This window comes from Oreochromis niloticus, linkage group LG14 (genome assembly GCF_001858045.2).
Source record: "Oreochromis niloticus isolate F11D_XX linkage group LG14, O_niloticus_UMD_NMBU, whole genome shotgun sequence".
NCBI lineage: Eukaryota > Metazoa > Chordata > Actinopteri > Cichliformes > Cichlidae > Oreochromis > Oreochromis niloticus.
In genome coordinates this window covers 20,060,835-20,088,360 of record NC_031979.2, presented here as the reverse complement: position 1 = coordinate 20,088,360, position 27,526 = coordinate 20,060,835, and the positions used below count along the sequence as shown (strand labels likewise).

General features: G+C 39.4%; 3 protein-coding genes and 2 long non-coding RNA genes across 9 annotated transcripts; 3 read left to right on the top strand and 2 right to left on the bottom strand.

The window, feature by feature from the left end:
• The first annotated feature begins 319 nt into the window (after positions 1–319).
• On the top strand, positions 320–22,222 carry LOC102081550 (phosphorylase b kinase gamma catalytic chain, skeletal muscle/heart isoform). Its single transcript, XR_002064452.2, has 7 exons — positions 320–593; positions 1,706–1,884; positions 1,986–2,040; positions 2,119–2,184; positions 2,274–2,437; positions 21,501–21,647; positions 21,767–22,222. It is a non-coding gene; the product is annotated as a phosphorylase b kinase gamma catalytic chain, skeletal muscle/heart isoform (long non-coding RNA).
• LOC109205002 (MAP kinase kinase kinase wis4) lies at positions 7,442–13,405 on the top strand. 5 transcript variants are annotated; one of them, XM_019367299.2, is made up of 14 exons: positions 7,442–7,660; positions 7,885–7,936; positions 8,245–8,307; positions 8,506–8,541; positions 8,636–8,745; positions 8,855–9,155; positions 9,239–9,274; positions 9,610–9,657; positions 9,790–9,833; positions 9,949–10,213; positions 10,407–10,599; positions 10,691–10,823; positions 11,363–11,470; positions 12,756–13,405. In XM_019367299.2, the coding sequence occupies exons 2-14, from the start codon at positions 7,888–7,890 to the stop codon at positions 13,191–13,193; spliced, it is 1,824 nt and encodes a 607-aa protein (XP_019222844.1). In that variant the 5' UTR covers positions 7,442–7,660; positions 7,885–7,887; the 3' UTR covers positions 13,194–13,405. The 5 variants fall into 5 exon arrangements, with proteins under 5 accessions (XP_019222844.1, XP_019222845.1, XP_025754244.1 ...); XM_019367300.2 differs by lacking the exon at positions 8,245–8,307; XM_025898459.1 differs by having other exon boundaries at positions 7,442–7,936.
• Positions 13,307–17,958, bottom strand: LOC109205003 (uncharacterized). Its single transcript, XM_019367304.2, has 13 exons — positions 17,853–17,958; positions 17,468–17,503; positions 17,085–17,169; positions 16,895–16,985; positions 16,669–16,757; positions 16,455–16,582; positions 16,309–16,360; positions 15,390–15,487; positions 15,152–15,288; positions 15,003–15,068; positions 14,766–14,812; positions 14,452–14,600; positions 13,307–13,740 (listed from the first exon to the last, which is right to left on the bottom strand). The coding sequence occupies exons 2-13, from the start codon at positions 17,490–17,492 to the stop codon at positions 13,418–13,420; spliced, it is 1,290 nt and encodes a 429-aa protein (XP_019222849.1). The 5' UTR covers positions 17,493–17,503; positions 17,853–17,958; the 3' UTR covers positions 13,307–13,417.
• LOC112842188 (uncharacterized) lies at positions 21,672–24,317 on the bottom strand. Its single transcript, XR_003213898.1, has 3 exons — positions 24,235–24,317; positions 22,479–22,557; positions 21,672–21,884 (listed from the first exon to the last, which is right to left on the bottom strand). It is a non-coding gene; the product is annotated as an uncharacterized LOC112842188 (long non-coding RNA).
• Positions 24,286–27,473, top strand: chchd2 (coiled-coil-helix-coiled-coil-helix domain containing 2). Its single transcript, XM_003458605.5, has 4 exons — positions 24,286–24,456; positions 25,408–25,666; positions 26,475–26,646; positions 27,126–27,473. Exons 1-4 carry the CDS (start codon positions 24,407–24,409, stop codon positions 27,134–27,136), a joined length of 492 nt encoding a protein of 163 aa, XP_003458653.1. The 5' UTR covers positions 24,286–24,406; the 3' UTR covers positions 27,137–27,473.
• Positions 27,474–27,526: the final 53 nt, after the last annotated feature.

The following is a 27,526-nucleotide window of genomic DNA, read 5'->3' as shown; positions in this document are numbered from 1 at the left end:
GAGGGTGGGGGGTGGTTCCCTATTTTCTTTTGCTGGGAGTTTGCAACCCTATTAGTTAGGTTGCTTAATATTTCTGCTAAGTACTCTTTAAAATAGCAGAATAAAGAGGATGGAGTAGGTTTAAATTTATTAGATTGATCAGTGTTGCTGAACTATGAAATATTTTGGGTGCAGTGTATTTTTTACATACAGGTATAACAAAATAGCTTTAATGTTGTTGTTTATTTAAACTTGAGTATGAACTTATACAAAATGCAGCAAGATATTAAAAAAACAGTTTTATTGATTAAAACACACTATATCGGATTCATATCGTTATCGGCAGATATCCAAATTTATGATATCGGTATCGGACATAAAAAAAGTGGTATCGTGCCATCTCTAGCAAAAAGCCTTAAAGTAGAGCTGTGTTTAGTGAAAATGCTGCTGTTTTGAATGCATGTTCTGCCTGCAGCCTGAGGTCAGCTGCAAAAGGAGACACTTCTGTACTATTAGCCTTGAGCTGGAAACATGACCAAGGAGGAGGAGATCCCTGACTGGGTGGGAGCCAAAGAGTTCTACGACAAGTATGAGCCCAAGGAGATTCTGGGAAGGTATGTTTACGAAACCGTCATCGTAACGTGACCCACAGCAGAGGTTCACCCAACTGAGCTGAGCAGAAAACTCTCCATTAGACTTTGGACTAAAGAGTGCACAGTTTTACCTCTTAAAGATTAGGTAAACTAGACCTATATGTAGCCACATGTGTGGGTTCCAGGATAAAGATCCACTTGAGCAAAACCCCAAAAAACAATAATGGTTTATTGTTTGTGAATTTAACCCAACTCGTCTCTTCTTCAGAGTTTACACAAAGTAACTTCAAAGAGTAACAAGGCAGAACACAAAAAATGGTGAAATATTTACTTGCTATTAGTTTGTAGAGACTCATTTAATGTTACAACACACCTCAGATTTAGACCTCAGTTCAAACAGTTATCATTCTCTGCACAGAACAAGCACTTTACCCAAAGTTTCCCACAAGCCCCTGAGAAATGGGAGCCGAGCCAGGGCCTGCTCATTGTCATTCAGTCCACCAGCTGTCAGAGGGTGGTGCTGTTACGTAAGACACATTATCCAAGGAGGCCACATTTATTAACATCAGCACGCTTCAGACAAAGTGTTGGCCGTCAGGCTGATAGATTATGTAATTTCACCCCCTTTTCCCACATGCAGGTCAGGAGGTCACAGGATGTGGACAATGTGTCCTTTTTCTAGTACGTATTCTTCATTCAGAGAAAAGTCACTGGAGTTCCTTTACTGTGGTCACCCTGAAGTTTCTGTTGTTCATTCATAAATCGCTCTCTGAATTTAATTTCAGCTGTAAGGTTTTCAGTTTGCTTACTTGATGTTTTTGTCTGTTTTCCTGGACTTTAATGATAAACAAGACAATCTTCATGACAAGCACATTCTTCACTGTTTTTACTTGCTCTGTCAGACTGGTAAGATGGTAAAAACACACAATACTTTCCTTTAGTCTGACCATGTCACTGATTTCTTACCAAAAACAGTGCTGTTTTGAAACAGTTAAACACGTGATTCACGATGAAAGACACTGTGACTCTCACAGAACACTTTATCCAGCAGTTATCACAAGTTGCCCTCCTACCCAAACCTAAAAACAACAGATGTGCAGCTCGGACGGCTGATGTGTTTTTTTCATCCTCAGGGGAGTGAGCAGCGTGGTGCGCCGCTGCGTCGACAAGCGGACCTCTCAGGAGTACGCGGTGAAGATCATCGACATCACCCCCTCCGACAAGATGACGGCACAGGAGATCGAAGAGATCAGAGAGGCGACGGTGAAGGAGATCGACATCCTCAAGAAAGTCTACGGACAGGAGAACATCAGTACGCATGCTTCAGTTAATCAGTTTGACTGGGAAAACTTGGGTTTGTTTAAACTTTTTTCTTCTAACATGGCCAAATATCAAATTAACTCTCTTCTCCAGTTCAGCTCAAAGACTGCTATGAGTCCAAGGCCTTCTTCTTCCTGGTTTTTGACCTGTAAGTGTTTCACATGGATGATTCCTGAACAGGTATTTATGTGAAAATCAACCAAAACTTTTAGTTTCTTTTTCCCAGAATGAAGAGGGGTGAACTTTTTGACTACCTCACAGAAAAAGTTACACTGAGCGAGAAGGAAACGCGGTCAGTGAGCATGTTATTTAACAAAAAAACAGATAAATTATGCTAACTTTTAAAAGGACTCTTTAAAGGTTTTTACGTGTTGTCTTTAGGAAGATCATGCGGTCTCTATTGGAGGTGGTCCAGTTTCTCCACACCCACAACATTGTTCATCGGGACCTGAAGCCCGAGAACATCCTTTTAGATGACTACATGAACATCAAACTCACTGACTTTGGTTTCGCTGTGCAGATTCAGCCAGGACAGACGCTCAAAGGTCAGTGAAAGCTTCCATTACTGCAAAGTGTGTCAGCAGTTCAGAAACCAAGGGAGAATACATGACTTTCTCGCAGAGCAAAAAGGTGGCTGTAATCACACAACTTGTCAAAAGATGACAAAAATACAGGGAGTGCAGAATTATTAGGCAAATGAGTATTTTGTCCACATCATCCTCTTCATGCATGTTGTCTTTGTAGAAATGTTTAGCTTATTTTAGAGTTTAGACATGTAGGAATGTTTAGTTTGCTTTAGAGTTTAGAAATGTGTTAAGATAGAATGTAGAATTATGGTAGAGACACTGACACTGCCCTAGATATAAACAAAGGCCTGATTGTGTCATGAGCTTAGAAGTAGATTTGTAACTGGATAACTGTGGTCTGGAGGGGAGATGGTATTTATGGCCCCTAGGAAGAGACACACACCCACAGTGTTTTAACTAATATACTCCCACAGCTATATGCACACTCACTCACGTGCACACACATACCAGGTATGCACACACAGGCACTCATGTGCTCGTGCATACACACAGAGACAGAGTTTGGAGCACACCATGGGGGATTTATGATGGGGTCGCCTCTATAAAGCTGCCTGGAACTAACAAAGGGGTGAAGATTGTTTCAGAGGGACACCGGCCTCGTCTTCCCTTCTAGAAGTGCAGGCTTAAATGAAGATGAATAAAGATGAATAAAGATTTTGTAAAAATAACTACTGAGTTCCGGTGCCATCTCTGGATCCCTCGACGAATAAAAGAACCGGGGTAAAACTGATTTCGTAACATCTTACTCCAAGCTGTATAGGCTCGAAAGCCTACTACCAATTAAGCATATTAGGTGATGTGCATCTCTGTAATGAGAAGGGGTGTGGTCTAATGACATCAACACCCTATATCAGGTGTGCATAATTATTAGGCAACTTCCTTTCCTTTGGCAAAATGGGTCAAAAGAAGGACTTGACAGGCTCAGAAAAGTCAAAAATAGTGAGATATCTTGCAGAGGGATGCAGCAGTCTTAAAATTGCAAAGCTTCTGAAGCGTGATCATCGAACAATCAAGCGTTTCATTCAAAATAGTCAACAGGGTCGCAAGAAGCGTGTGGAAAAACCAAGGCGCAAAATAACTGCCCATGAACTGAGAAAAGTCAAGCGTGCAGCTGCCAAGACGCCACTTGCCACCAGTTTGGCCATATTTCAGAGCTGCAACATCACTGGAGTGCTGTGGAAAAGAGGAAATTGCTTTACTGCTACAATATATTAGATAGCATATTAATCAGCATTAATATTATCTCGTATAGCTTTAAGCTGGCCAGGTGACAGTTAATACACGGACACCATAGTAATCATTTAACACACTGACACCATATTAATCCTTATTACAGGTGCAGCATAACCACTTTCAGTATTATTATGTCCTTATACACACATTGCAGTCCTGTGCTCATAAGGAGTTGAAGCTTTCCCAGGTAATTAAAGGTCTCAAGCTTCATTCAGCGTGACTGTCTGGGTGACACATTGGTTAAGAAGCCGGGAGCTTAAGAAAGATTGCACACATGCTTACAAAACACATATATATCACATATAACCTAGAACCAGATTTAAGCACAGGCCTTAAGGTATTGAGCAAACATGTTGCACTGGAGCTTTCTTGACAACAGGTGACGCGTGGAGAGGACCAGCCCCTGGAGACTGCAGAGGCCCGAGTCCATTGCCTTTTTTGGAAGAAGATGCCAAAAAGAGGAACCTCTATGTTGCATTTTATGCTTAAAATACATGAATGTTCTGTACATGCAAATTATGTGCTTGTAAACGCTAGAAGGGGCGTCATAATACCCTGATGCTATAAAAGCAGTCTGAAGTATAATTTTGGCGAAGACCCTTGCTGACGTGTGCAGTGACTGTCTTCCCGCGCGTGTACTTCAATAAAAGATCGCTTTGACCCAAATCTTCTGGACTGTCTTGCCTTTCCATTCTCTACCAATTCCGAGCCCTTAACAGTGCCCAAAAGCACAAGGTGTGCAATACTCAGAGACATGGCCGAGGTAAGAAAGGCTGAAAGACGACCACCACTGAACAAGACACACAAGCTGAAACGTCAAGACTGGGCCAAGAAATATCTCAAGACTGATTTTTCTAAAGTTTTATGGACTGATGAAATGAGAGTGAGTCTTGATGGGCCAGATGGATGGGCCCGTGGCTGGATTGGTAAAGGGCAGAGAGCTCCAGTCCCACTCAGACGCCAGCAAGGTGGAGGTGGAGTACTGGTTTGGGCTGGTATCATCAAAGATGAGCTTGTGGGACCTTTTCGGGTTGAGGATGGAGTCAAGCTCAACTCCCAGTCCTACTGCCAGTTTCTGGAAGACACCTTCTTCAAGCAGTGGTACAGGAAGAAGTCTGCATCCTTCAAGAAAAACATGATTTTCATGCAGGACAATGCTCCATCACACGCGTCCAAGTACTCCACAGCGTGGCTGGCAAGAAAGGGTATAAAAGAAGAAAAACTAATGACATGGCCTCCTTGTTCACCTGATCTGAACCCCATTGAGAACCTGTGGTCCATCATCAAATGTGAGATTTACAAGGAGGGAAAACAGTACACCTCTCTGAACAGTGTCTGGGAGGCTGTGGTTGCTGCTGCACGCAATGTTGATGGTGAACAGATCAAAACACTGACAGAATCCATGGATGGCAGGCTTTTGAGTGTCCTTGCAAAGAAAGGTGGCTATATTGGTCGCTGATTTGTTTTTGTTTTGTTTTTGAATGTCAGAAATGTATATTTGTGAATGTGGAGATGTTATATTGGTTTCACTGGTAAAAATAAATAATTGAAATGGGTATATATTTGTTTTTTGTTAAGTTGCCTAATAATTATGCACAGTAATAGTCACCTGCACACACAGATATCCCCCTAAAATAGCTCAAACTAAAAACAAACTAAAAACTACTTCCAAAAACATTCAGCTTTGATATTAATGAGTTTTTTGGGTTCATTGAGAACATGGTTGTTGTTCAATAATAAAATTATTCCTCAAAAATACAACTTGCCTAATAATTCTGCACTCCCTGTATACACGTTTTTCATATAAATATAGTCTATAACTTAATTATTGTCTGTAGCCCACATAATTAAACACTTTAGTTACATAAAACATGTGAGTTTTGATCTTATGTACTGTATAGCCTGTATAATAAATAAATATGTAGCCCAATAAGTATAAAACCCAGAAAGCTACACAACATGGGGCGGTTCATTTACAAACACAAGTCTAACTTAAGTTTCACACTGTTTTTTTGTTAGTAAACAATCACATTGTTTGATGCTTAAATTACACAAAATGTCAGAAATCTGCACTGTCACGAACAAAAATTTAAACCTAATTTTTCATGATTTGTTGGATTAACCCACTGAAGTCTGAAATACAACCGGCTGTTTTTGACTCCTTTTGAGTTTACGTTTGTATTTCACCCTCAAATTGTTTCATTTTATTTTTTTTCCCTCTTGCCTTGTTTGGTATCATTCTTTTCAGCTCAACTGAATTTTGTTGTTTTTTTTCACTGACATACTGCATTAGTATTACTGATCTGAAATCACACAAAGAACTTAAAATCCTAGTAGTATTTTTTTTACTGTAAAAAAAACCACAGACATGTTGAGTAAATTTTTATAACTTGAAATGCAAATATAAATTGTACATTTTGTAAACATATACAACTATTTATCTAAAAATGCAGCCAATACACCTGCCATTTTTTTCATTTTGTACAACCATTTAAAAATACTACTAAAACTAAAATGAGAGAACAATCAGGTGTCGCAATACGATGCCCCACAAATGATGTGTGCCAGTAAAAAAAAAAGTTTTTCCACCAAAAGACAGAGGAGAACAGCACAGGGATAAACCTGCAGGCCTGACAGCAGCAGGTGTATCACTCCGCTGGTTTTCTACTTAGTGACAATGTTTACATTGCAAATGTGCCTTTGTGACATTCATTAGTGCCCTCACTGACACACAAAACAAAACGACTACACAACAGAACAACTACACAAGACAACACAACACACTAAGTATACACTCCACACTAAACGTCACAAATCTCCCACATCTAAAAACTCTCTCTCTCTCTCCCTCTCTCTCACTCGCTCGCTCTGTCTCGCTGCCGTTACCGTCACTCTAAAAACTCTCCCCTCTCCCTAAACAACCAAATCCCACATGTTGACTTTTTTTTAAATTGGTTGACATGGTACATTTTTCCACCGATGGGAAAGAGGTGTACGGTGTACATTTTAGGACATCGTCAGGTCTCAGGAAAAAAGGTGTCAGGTATCAGACTCACATGGAAAATTGTCAGGTCTCAGACTCACATGGAAAATTGTCAGGTCTCAGACTCACATGGTAAATTGTCAGGTATCAGACTCACATGGTAAATTGTCAGGTCTCAGACTCACATGGTAAATTGTCAGGTCTCAGACTCACATGGAAAATTGTCAGGTATCAGACTCACATGGAAAATTGTCAGGTATCAGACTCACATGGTAAATTGTCAGGTCTCAGACTCACATGGTAAATTGTCAGGTCTCAGACTCACATGGAAAATTGTCAGGTATCAGACTCACATGGAAAATTGTCAGGTATCAGACTCACATGGAAAATTGTCAGGTCTCAGACTCACATGGAAAATTGTCAGGTATCAGACTCACATGGTAAATTGTCAGGTCTCAGACTCACATGGTAAATTGTCAGGTCTCAGACTCACATGGAAAATTGTCAGGTATCAGACTCACATGGAAAATTGTCAGGTATCAGACTCACATGGTAAATTGTCAGGTCTCAGACTCACATGGTAAATTGTCAGGTCTCAGACTCACATGGAAAATTGTCAGGTATCAGACTCACATGGAAAATTGTCAGGTCTCAGACTCACATGGTAAATTGTCAAGTCTCAGACTCACATGGTAAATTGTCAGGTCTCAGACTCACATGGTAAATTGTCAGGTCTCAGACTCACATGGTAAATTGTCAGGTCTCAGACTCACATGGTAAATTGTCAGGTATCAGACTCACATGGTAAATTGTCAGGTCTCAGAAAATCTTCCTGCAGGTGGCGCTGTTGTCATGTCCCATCCAAATTGATTTCCAAATACGTCATCAACGTGTGACAGTGGGAGAGCGCAAGGTCATTGACCTCACCGGAGTTTTACCGCGGTCCAGGCTCCTAACGACACAAGGTAAGTTTAACTTTTTCTCCCTTTTGTTCATATTTTTGACACAGTTGTGTGATATTAAGTTGCGGTAATGTTGTGAAAGTTACCTATCAAAGAAGGAAATCTAGTTTTGTACGAAACCAAATCAGCACTATTCTTGTCTGGCCAATTCGTTCTAGCTAGCGACAGTGGTGGTGAAACGTGATTTAAATTTAAACTGTTTAGTAATTGTTTTGTATATGTTTCAGCAAATGGACAAGCTGAAAGCTTACGAGCAGCTGAAAAAAGACCTTGAAAATGGTAATCAAACGCTTTATTAAATGTTTTTGTAATGCTTGCAATTTCCTTTTTTAACTGCCAACAACCCTGACAATATCGTGCTTTAATGGTTTAACATTGTTTGGTATTCCTATTTACTTCTCTTAATTAATATGCATGTTAAAAGACGTATATAGTTATTACTTTGTGATATTGTCGGAGTGCCCTAGTTTAAAAAAAACTGACAAAAGATGGATTTCTTCATTGCAATTTAAAAGTTAGATACTCATGTAGGATTTGGCTCCTACAGTCTAGCTATAACTCCTTACTTTCTAAAATTTTATTTGAAGGCGAGATTACCCAAAAAGGCTTTGATAACAACGTAAAAAAGCTCCTGGTAGCAGAAAAATCAGGTAGGTTTTGATACTTTTGAACAACATGTAAAATAATCTCCTTTATATAACATGATATGCTTAGCAGGTTATGATTGACTAACCACTTTATTTATAGATGCAATACATTTTGAAAGCAGATCAGTGTGCAGTAGTCTGTGATTGTAGTAGAATTCTATAAAGCACATGTTTCACATCACTGCCCTATTTATATTGCAGATGACACTCCTTCAACAAGTGGCAATGAATTTCTCAGTAAGAAAACCCCAATTATTTTGCTTTAAGATCAGTTGTAATATAGAACTTTCTGCGGATCAGTTTGATTAACTTTCAACTTCATCCATTACAGGTGCAGCAGAGGCCTTTGGTAAAGCCAAGAAACTACTACAGCCTCAAGTAAAGAAAAGGCAATTTCCATTGAATGATAAACGTTTGGACCATGGCAAATCATTATTGAAGGTTAGTTAAAAAGTGAAGCTATGTGTATGACTATCAGCAATATATTAATAATTAACTGTCTAAAAAGGCATATTTTTTCATAAACTTTGCTTTTTCTCCTTGATGCTAGGTCAGAATGGCTCCCATGGAGTGGAAACCAAGAACTCCGAGAAGGTGTGGACGGTACCAGAAGTTAATAATGGACGAAGCTCCACCTCGAATCATCCTGCAAGGCCATGAAACCTATGATGATTTAATTACCATAGCCAAAGAACGCTTCTGGCCAGAGCGTACTGAGGGGAGTGAGTTCACTCTTTGTCATTCTGACGGGACCAGGTGGAGTAAGGAGGATTTCCACAAAGAATACAGAACTGTTTCTGATATTACACATCTGTGGAAAAGAACACTATACATCGGGCGAAGACAACTGGGTAATAAAGTGATCAATATTGCTATTAACTACTGTCTAGCACTCGATTTTGTATGGTATGAAATAATTTTACTTTTTGTACAGAGGTCGTGTGTTTGGATGATCAAAGTTCCATCTCAGGTGTGTGCCTGCCCAAACCAAATTGAATATTTTTGATTGTGTGATTGAACATGGTACACCAGGGGTGGACACCGAGGGCCGGTGTCCCTACAGGTTTTACATGTGTCCTTGAACCAACACAGCTGATTTAAATGGCTAAATTATCTCCTCAACATGTCCTGATGTTCTCCAGAGGCCTGGTAACGAACTAATCATGTGATTCAGGTGTGTTGACCCAAGGTGAGATCTAAAACCTGCAGGGACACCGGCCCTCGGGGCCTGGAATTGCCCACCCCTGTGGTACACGGACTATGGTGGGCATTCAGATATATTGCAATTAATGTGTTATTTTACAGATGAAGACCCTGTAACTAAAGTGGGTGGTGATGAAAGTTGCAGTTTAGGTGAATGCCTGGACATCTAACTAAATCATTAAAATTGACTTCTTATTTTGTTTGCATTACATTTCCAACCTTTACACACTTGTTTACTATCCTTGGTCATTGCACATTTGTAATATGCATCTTATTCTGCAGATGAACTTCCTGAAACCCTCATAGGACAAAATGTTGCAGAACAGGTAAAACCATGGCTTCTTTTTGAACAGACCAATTAATTTCTTATCATTGTCATAAATGTGGATATTTTCACAGTGCACCCTGCAAAAAGTATATCTTGGCTGAATGTGTTCATAGGATTTCCATCCAGAAACATCCAGCTCAGGTGAATTTGAAACAGGGAGAGTCAGAAAGAAAAGCCAGTCCAAGCAAAGGAAGGAGGAAAATGTAGGGTCATCTCTAGGTCCAGGTGGAGCAGTGAGCCAAGACATGTTACCACATGCAGTTATTGAGGCAAAAGAAGCTATGGAGGGAGCTGAAGAGCTATCTGAAGGTGCTGGAAATAGTGAGCTTTTGATAGATTTTGCAGAGTCCTTCAACACAACTCCAAAGTCGCCATCATGTAAGCATTATTTCGCATTTAGGGCTAACATCATATCATCAGACAAAATTGTAAATAAAGGTTTTCATTCTTCACTATTTGGTACTCAAGTTCCTGGAGTAAACCTAGATATTACTAATCCAGCAGTTAATAGAAGAATGTTTAGCAGTAGCTGTATGTTAATGTATGTTACTTTGTGTTTTTTATCCCCAAGTGTATCTTCCACGTGTTCCATATGTGGAAGAGGCTTTAATTACATACAGCGAGGACAATCTACTGGGAGAAGGGACATTTGGCAAGGTATATAGAGGTTCTTTTCATGGTACTCCAGCAGCTGTTAAAAGGATCGTGTGTGGCCAACAAGGGATGGAGGACAGCGACATTCATCATGAGATAAATGTTTCACTGTAAGAACTTTGACACACTTATTTTTGTTTCATTTTCAAAATCGATTGTTCCTCAAGCTGTAATGCCTCTATTTTTTTTTTTTTTTATTAGGAGACTGTCTCACCCCAACATCGTCAGACTAATGGCAGTTGCCCGCACTGAGTCCTGCTTTTTGTTGGCAGCTGAATACATTCATGGCGCAACCCTGCAGCAAGTGCTTCACACAGACAGCTGCTTGGTGAAGGTACCAATACTCATACATTTATATTGAATACATTTTGTGAATAATCTTAATACCATCATATTAAAACAGAACTTCTTATTGCTGGCATTTCTTTAAATATGTACTTGAAACCATCTTTGCGTACAACATATAAAAAGACTGATTAATTTTTTTTCTCTCATGTTTTCAACCATTTAGAATTACAAAAATGATCTTTAATTGCCATATGCCAGAAAAGTATGAACTTAGTAAAATAATAATCTTAACTTTCTAATAATAAGCTTCTTTACTATTTTGGTAGAATTGCTTTTTTTACATGGATGAGTTCAGACATTTTAGGTTTTCTTCTACAATATTCTTACAATATTTTTCAGGGATTTTGGTCCAGTCCTCCAGACAGGACTGGTGTAACTGAGTCAGATTTGTTGGCCACCTTGCTCACACACACCATTCACCTCTGCTTACAGTTTCACAAGAGGACTGCAATCAGGGATTTTTGATGGACACTTCCAAACATTGACTTTGTTGGTCTTAGGTCCCATTATATATTGTCTTGATAGCTTGAAGGGGATGATGCCGGTTTCATATCACTGGACTTATCCATGGCAGTAGAGTACATCCATGCACAGAGAATCATTCACCAGGATATAAAGCCAGCAAATGTCATGGTAAGTGTTGCAAAAAGCAGTTTCACCACAGTTCGTGTATTCGTCAGGCTTCCAGAAAAAACACCGGGACTCAGAGTAGTCAATTAACAATATTTTTATTAATACACACTTATTGATTATAGCTTATAGAAGGGAGATGTACAGAACCCCGGACTTCCTCTGCAGATCTCAACTCCTTTGTCCGTTACATGCAGTTTTGTATAAGTGACCCCCTTCTAACCCCTCTACGAGGTGCCATAAAACTAATCACCATGTTTACATGTTTGTGTGTGTGCGAGCACGTGAATGCCTACATGTGCGCGCTCCCACGTACCTACGTGAGTGTTCGTGAGTGACTATGTGCGCATACCTGTGTATACACACAGGTATGCGCACATACACTCACTCATGCACACTCACTCATACACGTGAGTGAGTGTGCATGTGGGTGTGGGTGCGTAAAGTAAAGCACTGCAGGTGTGTGTCTCAATGTAGTGACTTCCCGGATGTCATAAAAACCCATCTCCGTTCCAGACCACCGTTATCAAGTCACAAATGTTGAAACCCCCTCCTAAGTATACCCTGAGGAATTTCCACTTATCAACTCCTCTTTGTCTTAGTTTCACAGCTCAAATGGGGGAGGGCCTCATAAAATCTACTTCTAAGTTCATGACACAATCAGGCCTTTATTACATTGAGGGCAGTGTCAGTGTCTTTACAATAATTCTACATTCTAAGTTAACATATTTCTAAACTCTAAAAAACTAAACATTCCTACATGTCTAAGCTCTAAAATAAGCTAAACATTTCTACATAAGCCATACTGAATTTTTCTTTATTGAACTTTATTCTCTTCAGTCTATTAAACACTACATTTCAACGAGGAACTGTTCTGGTATATTCATATAAAGGACTTTTTTTTAAGTAGGAAGCCTTACATTGTTTCTTTAATATGTTGGTTGTTGCACACCTACAAAATTCCCAAACATGTTGTAATAAGTTTAGGCTTTACAAACTGAATTTTTCTATTGTTCTATTAGTCTGTACCACTTTCTTAAGTGGAATGGGGATAAAAAAAAGAACAGGACTATAAACCGTGTTTGATCATTATCCAATCTGTTAATTTCAATGTTAGGTATAATAAACAATCTCAGAATAAATCTGCAGTGGTTGGGTGATCTGGGTGCTAAAAGCTTTGAGGGGTTTTTTTTTTTCAATTATGAGCTGTGGTCTTTGGAATGACAGTTTTGATAACATTTGTGAGATTTAAGACAACCTGATAAGTTCTCGTGTGTATACCTTATAGGTTCACCACCCTTCTAAGAAGGCAGTCCTGACAGACTGGGGCATGGCAAACATAAGAGACACTGTGATGCTTCGTCAAGGGAGTAAGTTCACTGCCCAGGTTATTGGTCCAGCTGGTGGCACATATCTTTACATGGCTCCTGAATGCATACTGATGTTTGAAGAGGCCTCGTTCCAGACAGACATGTGGTCCCTCGGAGCCACATATCTGGAGATCCTGACGGGGTCCGCTCCGTGGACTGTTAAAAAACAAAGAGAACTGGCTGCACTAATGGCCACCAAAACCCCACCACATGCCCTATCACATCTCAGTGACAAACACAGTTTTCTTGGTGGTTTGGTGAGCTATGACCCAGACTCAAGGCCTTCCGCATCTGATGTTGTTAAGTTTCTCAAGTCAGGCCTTGATCTTACAAGCCGATATGGCTACAAGTGGTAATGTTGCTACAGTCTGCAGTTCAAAAGTCTTTCAATGTTAATTATGTTATACATTAGGGTTAACAAAAGTTGTGTTAAATGAAACACTGAATCATTATGAAAGATGGCACCTTGTCAATTGTTTTTCAACATTTTATTGTACATTTTGTTGGTCAGACAGTTTTCAAATTACCTGTTGATTGTAAACAAGGATAAATAAATGTTAACAAACAATGTTGTATGATTTTATTGGTCATTGGAAATGTTTACTGGTGCACCTTCCATCCTCTGTCTCTTCAGAAAGATGTATATGTCATTTGCCTCTGCAAACGTAGAAGGTGTAGGAACTGCATTTCTGTTCATGGCAGTTGTCAGCTCTTGGACTAGCATGAGGTATGCAGCAAGGCAACCATCAGGTGTGCAGGGAAATTGGCTGTTTTCTAAAATGTTCTGGCACATGTCTCTGAATTCCTGGTTTGCTACCAGTGAAGGCTCTTCCACCTCACAGATTAATTGCTTGGCGTAGTCTAAAAGGTCTGGGTCAACTATGTGCAGCACATTGCCATATCCTGCGAATGAAAGACAATATTGAAAAGATGTTCACTTTGGAATGTTAAAAATAAATGAATAATCATAAAGCTGTTCTACAACCTGTATAATAAGCAGTCAGTTTTTACAGATGTTATTGCAGAAACTGAAAGATGTAAATATCACTCAAACATTTTGATTAATTTTTAGTTAAAGGTGCCAATATGAAGCCATATTTGTATTGACAGTAGAAATTCAGAAATCTCAGATTGTACCAGAAGTAAGCTTCTTAGGAAGACAAATAAAAGAAAGCACATTATAACAGTTTTACGCTCATTACACTGGATTCCAGTATATTTTAGAAAAATCATTTTAAAATTTAGTAATGACTTTCAAAGCTCCGAATCGTGAAGCTCCTGCCTACATTTCTGATCTTATAGAACCCCACACTCCCTCTCCCAGCCTGTGATCATCTAATCAATGGCTGTTAGTAGTCCCACCAGAAGACCAGAGGCAATAGATCTTGCAGAACGGTGGCTCCCAGGTCATGAAATGCTCTGCCCTACATCATTATGTTTCCTTGATTGTATTTATTCTGTATGTTCGATTGTGCTGTTATGTCTGTTTTATATTATTGTGAAGCCACTTTGTGGTTTTTATCCTGTGAAGAGTGCTATATTAAAGTAAAAGTAAACTAATGAAAGTTAAAAGAAAAAAAAGAAAAAAACCCCACAGACTTTCAAATGACATACCAGGAGGTGGTGAGGTAAACAGAAGGTCGGGTTTCCCAAATGGACCTGGTGCATTGCGTTGCTTGCGGATGTCATGGGTGTTCCAAACTGTTTGCTCCGTTTTTAAGTCTCTTTGAAGCAGTGGCAAGTGTGAGTACTGCAAGCAGTTGCTATGAAAAAGGATAATTAAAAAGTTAATATGTTCATCTGCTTCTTTGAGGAAGAATATGTAAAAGCTAATTTTTAATCAGTACTCAAAAAACAAAGGCATTCCTAGACCACATACTTTCATACTGCTGCTTGATCATTTTTCATGTCTAAAAATATTGACTTACATGTGCACAGGATTGTCCAGTTCAAGGATCCCAGACTCCATCATGGCCTAAGCATGTGGTTTTGAAAAAGACATAAGTTGTGAAGGTGAGCATTTCATCAGTGAAAAGGTACAGATGTACAAAAAAAAAAAAAATTCCAGCATAGTGTTTTCAGATAAACTAATCCATCGTATGTTTAGCGCAATTTTGATGGCTAGTCTTTGTTATTAGGTTTTACAGGTGAAAGATTTGCTTTACCTCAAATGTTGTCAGCCATTTCTTAATCCATGTCCGCTTTAAAATACTGTTAAAACATTCAGCTCTCTAAACAACATAAACATGACATTATCAGTTTTGTTGTCAGGTTGTTACTTTAGAAATAGTCATTTACCAGCTTAAAGACATACCTGGTTGTGCACTGATGTCCCCATTCTGAAGCACCTCCATGCCTGATTCCCAAGATCTCGCATGTGAAATGCCATCTGCATTTGACCAACAACAAGGTTCTCCTTTCCTCTGTCCCCCCGAATCATTTGAGGACAGCCTAAAGACACAAACTGAAGATAATTAGTGAATGATGAAAAAATAAATTTATAACCAAAATGTAATCTTTTTTTAACCCCCTTTTTTAAGTATATTGCATACCACCCTGTTCTTGAACAGCCTCAAAGAAGTATCTGGCCACAAAGTTTTGTTTGCGGTTGGATGTGCCCACCTTTAGCCATAGAACCTTCCTGGAAAATCTGAAAAGAGAGAAATTGAAAAGCGGCCACTCGTACATATGATTTAATCATGTTTTGGCAATATGTTTGGTTTTTGTTACATTCCCCAAGAGTATTCTGGTTTTCCATTGTATTCTGTCTAGGCGTTGTTTCTGGTTCCTCCGGCCATTTTGACTGCCATAGTTATGTAGGCTTACATGCCTTTGGAATTGAATGTGACCCTTGACTGTGTTCAGACTGATGCGAGGAGAGAGCTGCCTTTTGTTTTGTATTCTCCTGTTTATTGTGTTGGTTAGGTAGGTTATCGTAAATTGTACATTTTATTTTCTTTGGAGTTAAATTCTGTTTACTTTATATCAGGGATGTTTTATTTGTTGTGTTGTTCTTGGCCCTCCCTGAAATAACTGCCAGTCTGAAATGGACTAGCAGGAAATAAACCTTTTAAAAAATGCCATCTTGAATCCTCCTTCACTATTCATACTTTATCTTGGTCCCTTAGACCAGGCTTGGCCCATTCCAGACCTCGAGGGCCAATGTCCTGCATGTTTTAGATCTCACCCTGGGTAAACACACTTGAATAAAATGATTAGTTCATTACCAGGCCTCTGGAGAACTACAAAACATGTTGTGAGGGTAATTTAGCCATTTGAATCAGCTGTGGATCAAGGACACATCTAAAACCTGCAGGACACCGGCACCTCGAGGCCTGGAGTTGCCCATCCCTGCCCTAGACTACTCAGGAGAGATAACACCTCAGTTTACCTCACATCCTTATCTTGAAGCAACTTTGTACTATATCTGAATATAATCAATTAAGTAGCGAATGCCATATTCAGACCTACCCATCAATCCCCAAATGTATCCACATTCCAAAGAACTTCAGTTTATCATTGCCTATATGAAACAACAAATAAAAATTACAATTTGTTTCGACAGAAGTAACATCAAAACATGACAGGAAGGTTAATTGAAAAGATAAAATAAATACCATCAATGTGCCAGGTGTCATTTGGACCACGGCTGATGTAATTCCGACGGGGAATTTTCTTCTTTCCAGGAGATCTCCTCTGAAGACCACTTGCATCCATATCCCTCATTATATTAGCAACATCGTCTCTACAGTAACAATAGATTTTACTCTGAGCTCAACAGTAAAACAAGAGAATACTTGATTATATTGAGTACACACTATGGAAACCAACCTGTAACAAGGCCGCACTCCTCTGACATCCCTTACCCGCTTTACCATTGCCCTGATTCCTTGTTCAGGAGAACACTGTTTCATCTCACTCTAAAAAACAAACAAACAATTAATTGAATGGGCTTTTTTAAATAACTACAGAAAATAACATTTATTGTTTCAACAATAGCTCCTAACACAGACTTCAGGAAAATATGTATTTTTTGCACTGATGTTTTAACACTTACCTCCACTGCTTTGTGGATTTCAGTAAAAGGTCGTTGGGGGCATCTTCGCTTCAACCCTAGAAGTTTTAAAACTCGTCTCAGATGCCTCTCACTGTTAAAAGACAACACAGACTTGCATTATATTAAAGGACAACTGCATGTTTTGTAATTTTAGAGAGTTGTCATGGAAACTGTTGAAATGCAGACTTACCTTATTTTATGCCCATATGAATTGAGTACACAGCTGATTTCCTTTTGTTTTAAGCCTTTGTTGAACAATGTTATTATCATCGTATCTTGAAAGGTTAAGTGTAACAAAAATAGTCTAATTGATCACCCACCTCTTACACTGAACATAAGTAATTAACCAGTAAATTACTAAATCTTTTTAGGTGGCAATTATACTAAAAGCAGCGTCTATTCAGTGCCCACAAATAAAATATGTGTAGCAAAAAATACACTTCTTTAATATGAAAGAGGTGAACAGTAGTTAATAAATAAGTTGTACTTTCGTCATTTATTTTTAATGCTCTTTAAAAAAAAAAAAAAAAAGTATTTTTGGTACAGTCATAAGAAACAGCCAGAGTCGGATACTCCTTTCATCATCGTCGGATGACATTGCAGAAAAGTCTAAAAACAACAACAGAAAAATACATATCAGGATCACAAAATATCTCAACAGTAGCAATATAGAAAAGAGAAAACAGCGAGAGAAAGGATGCAGGCTGCTCGTAAGCTTTCAGCTTGTCCATTTGCTGAAACATATACAAAACAATTACTAAACAGTTTAAATTTAAATCACGTTTCACCACCACTGTCGCTAGCTAGAACGAATTGGCCAGACAAGAATAGTGCTGATTTGGTTTCGTACAAAACTAGATTTCCTTCTTTGATAGGTAACTTTCACAACATTACCGCAACTTAATATCACACAACTGTGTCAAAAATATGAACAAAAGGGAGAAAAAGTTAAACTTACCTTGTGTCGTTAGGAGCCTGGACCGCGGTAAAACTCCGGTGAGGTCAATGACCTTGCGCTCTCCCACTGTCACACGTTGATGACGTATTTGGAAATCAATTTGGATGGGACATGACAACAGCGCCACCTGCAGGAAGATTTTCTGAGACCTGACAATTTACCATGTGAGTCTGATACCTGACAATTTACCATGTGAGTCTGAGACCTGACAATTTACCATGTGAGTCTGAGACCTGACAATTTACCATGTGAGTCTGAGACCTGACAATTTACCATGTGAGTCTGAGACTTGACAATTTACCATGTGAGTCTGAGACCTGACAATTTTCCATGTGAGTCTGATACCTGACAATTTTCCATGTGAGTCTGATACCTGACAATTTTCCATGTGAGTCTGAGACCTGACAATTTACCATGTGAGTCTGATACCTGACAATTTACCATGTGAGTCTGAGACCTGACAATTTACCATGTGAGTCTGATACCTGACAATTTTCCATGTGAGTCTGAGACCTGACAATTTTCCATGTGAGTCTGATACCTGACAATTTTCCATGTGAGTCTGATACCTGACAATTTTCCATGTGAGTCTGAGACCTGACAATTTACCATGTGAGTCTGAGACCTGACAATTTACCATGTGAGTCTGATACCTGACAATTTTCCATGTGAGTCTGATACCTGACAATTTTCCATGTGAGTCTGAGACCTGACAATTTACCATGTGAGTCTGAGACCTGACAATTTACCATGTGAGTCTGATACCTGACAATTTTCCATGTGAGTCTGAGACCTGACAATTTTCCATGTGAGTCTGATACCTGACAATTTTCCATGTGAGTCTGATACCTGACAATTTTCCATGTGAGTCTGAGACCTGACAATTTACCATGTGAGTCTGAGACCTGACAATTTACCATGTGAGTCTGATACCTGACAATTTTCCATGTGAGTCTGATACCTGACAATTTTCCATGTGAGTCTGAGACCTGACAATTTACCATGTGAGTCTGAGACCTGACAATTTACCATGTGAGTCTGATACCTGACAATTTTCCATGTGAGTCTGAGACCTGACAATTTTCCATGTGAGTCTGATACCTGACACCTTTTTTCCTGAGACCTGACGATGTCCTAAAATGTACACCGTAGTGGTGGCTTCTTTTCCTTTCTTTACTGTTTTCGCGCTGTCCTTAGAAAACGCTTAAAATACACACATAAAAAACGTGACGACAGTATTTAGAAAAAAGCGTGGCTTATATATATTATCATAACTCTGGATTTACTGGCCTGTAATTAAAATTTAAAAACTTTGAAGTCCGAACTTTCAATGTGGGCTGAAATAGAGACTCAGCGTGGCTGCAGCTTGTTGCTGTGTTAGCTTAAAATAGTCATGTGATTTGGAGGTGCAGCGTGTCCGTGGACCACAGAGGGTTAATAACACTCACCTTCCTTCAATTTCCAGAGTGTAACATCCAACCACCTGTGTAAAATCCGAAATTCCCATGGTGTTGTTCAAAATGTGCTCTGGCACAATCATGAGCATCGCTTGCTACTGAAAACAAGAAAAAAGCTGCTCCTGCTATGGGCTGAACCATTTGTTAATGGTGGAGAGGGGGGAACACTATGCAGTATATTCAGTTTTAGCATTTATATTCACTGTTGACTGTAACTACGCTCAAACTGTTAATGCTATCTTATTTTAATAAACAACACTATCATATGCAAAACTGGGGTGGCACTTGGGGTGGCAAGGGATCATTTTAGGGTGGCACTTGCCACCCCATGCCACCCTTCTAGATCCGCCCCTGCTGGTGAGTTAACAGCATATCACTGCATCATACGCCAGGAAAGGCTGTGTGGTAAAGTCCTAAAAATGGAGCATGTAATGATCACCGTAACGCGGACCGTAAATTTTATCTGAGCTAAAGGTTTAAATCACCGTCAATTTCAGTCTTTTATGTGGGAAATAGATTCAGAGTTGGGATAAAAATTCTCAATAGAGTTTTTGAGCTCAGCAAGGAAATCAGTGTCAGATGTCAGTTGGAGCTGCAGTGTAATGATACACTCAAGGGAAAGTAAGACACTGAATGGCCCGAAGAGTTTATTAGTTCCATTCCTGAAGCAATGCCCCAGCTCCGTCTAGATGCGGCTCCAACCTTGTGTATGCTGTCATTTATTTTTTCTGTGGTTTTTGGCAGCATGTTCATATTTCTAACTTGCATAATTTTCACAGGATATATTTTTATGAAGAGCAAAATATTTAAAGTTAAAGTTTATTTTTTTTAAGTTTATTTAATCTGGAATAATATTCCTGTCTGTTTTTTATTCATATTTATGTTTAAAAAATATTGTTTTAGTGTGTAAATATTTATCTTGTTTGGCCCGCGACCTAAAGTGTGCCTTGAGTTTTGGCCCCCTGTGCGATTGAGTTTGACACCCCTGACTTAAAGCATTAAAAACTTTCACAGGTTGGCTGACAGTTAAACACCAGTGCATCATTTCAGACCCACCACTGAGTTGAGTGAATATTAAAGTTACAGTTTACAGCCTGCAGTGCACTCGTCAGGACATCAGCTGTTGGTGGTGAGCGGAGAATCTGGGTCTGGTTGCACAACTGCTCCCTGCTCTCTTAGCTGCTCTTACAAAGGTTAAGAAACAGGACACTCTGATCTATTTGCTGCAATTCCAGACACTCACAGTACACTGACCTTTCAAATAGACTTCTCAGAAGGCATCGGATCATTAGCAGCGCAAAATGCCAAGTGTCTAATGAAACTGTGCATCGCTGGATAGTTTTGTTCAGTCGGTAAAGACGTAATGGGCTTCTTCCATTAGGCTGGAGATCTACTTGACCCAGCAGCACTTAATCTAAATGTGCTCAATTAATGTCTAAATGCATAATACTTTAATTATGCTATAGATGTTCCCTAAAGATGGATGTTAAATTAAAGGAAAAACCTAATCTCTTGAGTGAGGGGATCTTGTGGCTCTGTTATGCTGACGGGGAACATTGGCATAGTTTGTACTGAGTTTCTCAAATCAATACAATGCTGTTCAAAGTAATGTAATATTTCTAGCGGGATGTAGACCTCTCTTCCAGGGTGAGATCTCCATCCACAGGGCATGAGAGACTGTCATCATTTTCATCTTCAAACTGAAGGAGGGTGGATGTGTGTTCATGCAGGAGTGATTGCAAGTTAGGCATTCCCTGATTCATCATCTTTTTCTTTTGTTTAAATCCTACTTGGTGCCGTAATTGATAAAATCAATGCCATGCTGCAGTAAATAGGACTTAAAACTGCTGACTGAGATGATAAATTCATTAGGAAGGCTCATAAATTTAGTGAGAACCCATTTGTCTAATGTCGTCTTGCAAACAGAGGATTTCCCATTAGGAGAAAAAAAAAAGTAGTTTTACTTCACTCTTTAGACCTATAGGCTGTGTTGAATCTTTATATACAGTAAATGTCTGTTACTGTCTGCAAGATCACTGCGTTATTAGGACAACACTGACATCGTGTGGTCTGACTGAACTGCAACAGACTACTTTTATGTCAGTCGGCTTTAGGCCATCGTCAGAGCATGTGCTGGTGACGCAGAAGATAAATATCGGACATCTCCATTCAGTCCATCCTTTATTTACAGGAGCGCAGTGCTGCGCTGGTTTCGGCACCTAATCTTGCGTCCCTCATTGGCTCCTCCCAAGTGTCTCCATCTCTGCTGCTCGCTGCCAGAGAGGATCAGTCCTTCATTGACCCGGTCAAAGCTGGAACAAGCACCTCTGTTTACAAGGTACAATCATGAATGTGTCTGTGATCCTTAATGAAGATGCCTCTGACTCCAGCTAAGTAAACATTTTCTTTTTCTTTTCTTACTTTTTTTGTTGTTGTTTTTTTTACTGTTGTCACTAGACGTTGATGGGCAGTGTGCCAGACAGAGGAGGACGACCTGGGGAAATTGAGCCTCCTATGCCAGCATGGACAGGGAGACGCTCGAAAGGCAGCAGAGGGGGATGGGGAGGCGGACAATCTCATAAGCATAAGAAGAAGAAAGGGAAAAAAGATTAACTTGTCCATCTTTTTGGCCTTACTCATCAATTTAAGAAATAAGTGATCATTTTGCTTTATTGAAATCCTTGTTGCGAGGTAAACTACGATTGGGAAGTGCTGTATATAATTTTGTAGTTATAAATCTGTGTATAATTTATAGTTATAAGTCATGCACATACCAGATTGTGTACATTTCTATAAAAGCAATGAAGTACTGGTACATGACCAGATATTTTGGTAAAAGAGCAGAAAATGGAAAAAATGTTGGCTTTCCACATTTATCAGTAGGTTTGTTTAAGAATAAACCTCTGAAACACACATCTATTGGTATTTTGTGCAATTTACATAAAGCATTTTTTAAGGATTATTGCATGAATATTTTATGCTCACTTCACATTTTGGAGACAAGAGTTCCTCTTGCCTTTTTTAGGTGATTTCATAAGATAGCAAACATGTTTATGTGGAATGAAAAAGCCTCACTTACATCTTAAAAAACTAAAAGGACCAGTCGGTGAAGGGTGACTTTGAATATCTAAGAATGTTGTTTTATTGTTACACATTAACCAAGACTCACTTCCCCCTGAGAGAACTCCTTGGTACAGCATTGAGTCATCTCTCTAGTCCCAGTGTTTCCACTTCAAAGTCTAAACTGCCTAAAGAAGGAAAAGATCATCCAAATATTAATTATCTTAAATATATTTGGAATAAACTGGTTTCAATGTTTAATTTTGATCTTGCCAAACCCAAAGTTGTGCTAAGGTAAAGCTCATTTTGACCAGAAGTTCTAGTAGTCCACAGTGATGTATTGAAATAATTTCAAGATCTTGTACACCAGTTTAATAAACAACAGTTTCAATTGTTTTATTATCTGAAACTCCACCCTCAACCATCTGAATTCTGCAGATAGTTATGGATTAGATTAAGTACCTGTGAACTTTAGGAAATGGTATTTTAACATCTGTCTTTTCTTCTCTGTTGATTCAGAGCCTGGACAAAAAGGCCTCTTGAATTTTCAAAAAAAAAAAAAAAAACATGAGAAAGTGGTTTAAGTCTGAAATTGGATGAGAAAGCGTGAGAAAGGACTTCTAGGAATACTGAAGTAACGGCTGATGCAAAGAACATCTTGATCAATTTAAGATTATGAATTGCTTTTAACAAGCTGGGACCACATCCTTATTTAAGTTTGATAACAGCAGATTGAGAAAGCACAAATTGAAGCTGCGGTTTGGGAACGGCCTCAGAGGGGACTGGCAGCAGATCCCAGGCCAGGCAGATCTAATGAGAAGTGACTGAATTGGGAAAAAAAGGAGAGAAGTGTTGGGCATGAAAATGAGTACAAACAGCTTGTGGCGCAGGAGGCATATACCAGTGCATGAGGTGTGGTCCTGCACCTGAAATTCAGATAAATTATCTCCAGTTATTGGACACCATACAAGTTTTGAGAATAGGGGTGAAAGATGCAAATATATACTTTGCTAAAGAGCTTCTGATTTCTTTCCACTGTTCTGCAGTGATGGACACAACATGTGGGGCAGAGTTGAAGTTCCGATTTTAATTGGGAGTAACCAGAATTGACAAGATTAGAGGTGATTGTTTCAGAAGGACAGCTTGTGTTCAGCAGCTGGAGACAAAGTTAGAGAGGTAAGGCTGAAAAGGTTTGGACATGTGCAGAGGAGGGATAGTGTATCTCCAAAAGTTGAATCTGTTCATCTGGACGTAGCGTCCAGATGAACAGATTCAACTTTTGGAGATTTACTTTCCTGGATGATTGAGAATGCATCAAGAAGGGATAGTGTATGTTGAAGATAGAGGTGCCAGGCAGGAGGAGACATGGAAGATTCATGGATGATATCTGATTTAGAGAAACTAAATCACATGCAAACAATAATTAACTTATTTTATGACACACATGCGTTTAAATGTGTTATTTTCTTCTTATTTAAAGTTCTGAATAAACCTTATGCAGCATTTCGTGGGTAAAAATACATACATATATATAAAAATACACACACACACACACACACACACACACACACACATACATATATATATATATATATATATATATATATATATATATATATATATATATATATACACACACACACACACAGTTTAAAGGACAAAGAAATACATATGAAGCACAATGTGAGACGACCTTGATCCTACAATATGAAAGATGTAAATAATATTATATGACAATATCAAAAACCGGAGTTCAATTTTTTAAGACAAATATTGAATAAAGCAAAACCGTTTAAGACTTTGTTGATGGCACAGAAAACAATTCTAACCTAGGTGAACAACGTAATGCGTTACACAACACTCACCTGGCGGAATCGTCCTTGTTGTGTATCCTGCACACCGGAAGTTACTCGGGAGACAAATGATGTAACACGAGGAAAGTTCCGGATTGTCTAAAGGTCGCTGAATATAAAGCGGCGTGACAGCGTCAGTGTGTTTTTATTTAAACCCGCAGGTAAACTGATCTAAGTGTTCAAAATGCCGAGAGGAAGCAGAAGCCGGACGTCGAGGATGCCCCCTCCAGCCAGGTAACACTTAGGGTTTAATTCCCCCTTTTTAAAGAAAGGTAGAGTAGATATTTTTAGTTAGCACAAATGCTAACGTTTAGGTAATGTCATAGTGCCGTATGTTAGCTAGGAAAGTGCAGGTCATGAGGTGCTTCAAGTAGCTTATAAAGATAATTTCAATTTAAACCTTAATTGCTGGTTAATCTGGGTATTGCTCAGAAAGTTACTGTGTTATGAAAATGATGAAGGTCATTGTCTTTATCGTGGTTTCCTCTGTAAAAATCCCCACATGCTAGCGAAGCCAGTAGAGTTGCATCAGCTTCTATAGTTTTTCTTCTAACCTGCAGCTAAACTGAGACTTTATTCTTCCGAGTTATAATTAAATAAGTCGCACAAGGGTTGGAAGTATTTCTTTCTCTTCTCCTTGTGGGAAGTATAATCCCTCTGTGCCCTCATTTCTCTTTCACTAAATATATCTGAAACTAAGCTGAATATATAGCTGAAACTAAGAATTGCAAGAACACTTTTGACTCTTGGTGCTTAATAATTTGTGCCAATGTCTCCACCTGTAAGGCCAAGCTGCATAGGGAAAGACTGATTATTTTCCACAGTGACATGTTGTTTAAAGTTCACTTTGGGCACAGGTGGGCTTACTTTATCCAGCTACAGGATAACACTTTTTCTTAGCAAGTGAAGAACAGATCCCAGGAGGAGACGCAAATCCCTTCGTGGTTGCATCAAGAAGAGCAGCTGAATATTATTCTCGCCTGTGAATAAGTGATCAGCTGAAAGTAGCTCTTTGTTGTCTTACTAGTGTGGAGATATTCTCCGAATCAGAGCTTCACCTTTATCTAAGCTTTCATAAACCTTTGCAGTGAGTCAGAGTAAAAGCTTGAATAACAGATGTCAGCTCATATCTGTTTTTGATTGTGTTTGGACTAAAAAGGTCTTAACAAAACGTTTTTGTTACAGCCGGGCTCCACCATCCCCACCACCTATGGCCCGGGCTGCTCCCCCTCCCTCCTACGCCCCGGCTCCGATGCAGGTGCCTCCGTCCGCTGTCGGCACGCCAGCCGCAGCGCCCAGGCAGCCGGGTATGTTTGCCCAGATGGCATCTACAGCCGCTGGGGTGGCAGTAGGCTCCGCGGTAGGCCACACAATCGGCCACGCCATGACTGGAGGTTTCAGCGGAGGACACTCGGAGCCTGCCAAGCCTGACGTCACATACCAGGTAAGCCCAGGTTTAGCCAGCCACAGGACTGGAACAGTTTCAAGGAAGATTAGGGTGTCTGAGACATGGTATGCAGGGCCTTTGCACCACGGAGCAGGTGAAAAACAAACACCACATTTTATGTAACGCATGGATGCAGTTACATGCACTGTGGTAGCTCAGTATAATAACAGCCAGATGGAAACAATACTGTGAATATTGAGACTTTTAACTAAAAGCAGTGAAGGAATCATCTTGCTTTCATTAAGACTCTTGAGTGCAATCAGTGCTGGTTGATTAGAGATGAATTACTCCCTCTGCTCAATCTGGGTTTGTTTTTTTGTTCTGGTTTTTTATGTGTACACACATGTGATCAGGGTGTTTTGAAAATACAGACACAGCTGCTGAAGGAAAACCTCAGTTATGAAAAAGTCCAAAGGCCAAATGTGGTTTATTTACATTCACACAAGTGCAGGGAAATATGCATAATGATGTTTGTCTCATTAACCCTGAACCCAGTACATCACTATTATCTTTATGCAGTTACATTCATAGTAGATTTTAAGATATGAGTGATGACCAGTCATTTACTCTGCTTTTCTTTATGACAAAAAGGACTGAGAAACCACACGCACTTGAGCAGATTGAGGATTGCAGTTTTAGATATTTCAGCATTTTTATCGATAGATGTGTAAATATATTTACTTTGTGTCATTGATGGAAGATATTCCATCTTTTTGATACAAAACTGAAACTCGTTCTGACACTTTAAAATCTGTTTTGGTCTTTAACACACATATGATTTAATCCTCTGGCTTGTGTATATTAGGAGCCATACCAGGCCCAGCCCATGTACCAGCAGGGGGCCCCTCAGCAGCAGCAACAGCAGCAGGCCTGCTCCTACGAGCTCAGGCAGTTCGTCGAGTGCGCCCAAAACCAGAGCGACCTCAAGCTCTGCGAGGGCTTCAGTGAGGTGCTCAAACAGTGCAGGTTTGCTAATGGTGAGTGAAACATGTCCAGGCTTTGTATAAAAAGAGACTGCTGTGTCTTATAGTCGTTGCTTTTAATCATTATTAGTAATTTGATTTATTTAAAGTGAGTGTAGTTACAAAATGCTAGCTAAACACTTACTACGCATGAGGGGTAGACGCATAAGCTGTTGCACATTTTCAGCATGCTCCTGTGCTCCACATAAAATTCTGTTTAAGTACTGGATCTTCCTCATGCATATCAAATAGATCGAAATCAGGCTGTTGCTTTTTCAGTCTCATTTTTCTCTTTTTAAATGGAGTTTAACCCAGCAAGCATCGAGGCTTTGAATGAGCCCTTAGTCGCTCACATATCAAAGCCAAATGACTTTGCACTATTCTAAACTCCTGTAATACCCAGTGTGGCCATAAGGGGGAGCCTTAGTCTAAGTATGTTAAGTCAGTTTAAACCATTTAAAGTATTAACTGTCCTGGTTTCTCTGTTTCTACAGGTCTATCATGAGAAAAGACGCTATCTGCAGAATGAAGATCACATCTCCTTATTAAAGATACTGGGAGGGTGTAATTCACAATCAATAAACATGTTTTAATGATCAATTGTCATCGGACAGCCTCATTTCTCAGACTGCTGCAGAGCTTGTAATCATAGTCTTATAAATAATGTTTATATATTTTGGTTTTAGGTTTTAGTTCATGTTTGAGGTTTATTTTCAGTTGTCAGTGCGTGCTTTTAATTTAAATCCCGTCTCTCATGTCAAGACTTATAGAGAGAAAAAAGGCCACTTTCACCTTCTGGCTGCTGCGGTTTGATTCAGACTAATAAAACACTTGAATTAAAACGAGACTCTGTGATTTTTTTTTTGTTCCAAGTCTCCTCCTCATATGCGCTCTG

Excerpts from the sequence above, each read along its gene's own strand:
- LOC109205002 (XM_025898459.1), top strand. The coding sequence starts at position 7,876 with ATGTTTCAGCAAATGGACAAGCTGAAAGCTTACGAGCAGCTGAAAAAA. Across the intron at positions 9,658-9,789 it reads TGATGAAAGTTGCAGTTTAG|ATGAACTTCCTGAAACCCTC; the intron begins GTGAATGCCTGG and ends CTTATTCTGCAG. Across the intron at positions 10,600-10,690 it reads CATGAGATAAATGTTTCACT|GAGACTGTCTCACCCCAACA; the intron begins GTAAGAACTTTG and ends TTTTTTTATTAG.
- LOC109205003 (XM_019367304.2), bottom strand. The coding sequence starts at position 17,492 with ATGTCATCCGACGATGATGAAAGGA. Across the intron at positions 16,758-16,894 it reads AAATCCACAAAGCAGTGGAG|AGTGAGATGAAACAGTGTTC; the intron begins GTAAGTGTTAAA and ends TTTGTTTTTTAG. Across the intron at positions 13,741-14,451 it reads GTTTACCTCACCACCTCCTG|GATATGGCAATGTGCTGCAC; the intron begins GTATGTCATTTG and ends TTTCATTCGCAG.
- chchd2 (XM_003458605.5), top strand. The coding sequence starts at position 24,407 with ATGCCGAGAGGAAGCAGAAGCCGGACGTCGAGGATGCCCCCTCCAGCC. Across the intron at positions 24,457-25,407 it reads AGGATGCCCCCTCCAGCCAG|CCGGGCTCCACCATCCCCAC; the intron begins GTAACACTTAGG and ends TTTTTGTTACAG. Across the intron at positions 25,667-26,474 it reads AGCCTGACGTCACATACCAG|GAGCCATACCAGGCCCAGCC; the intron begins GTAAGCCCAGGT and ends TGTGTATATTAG.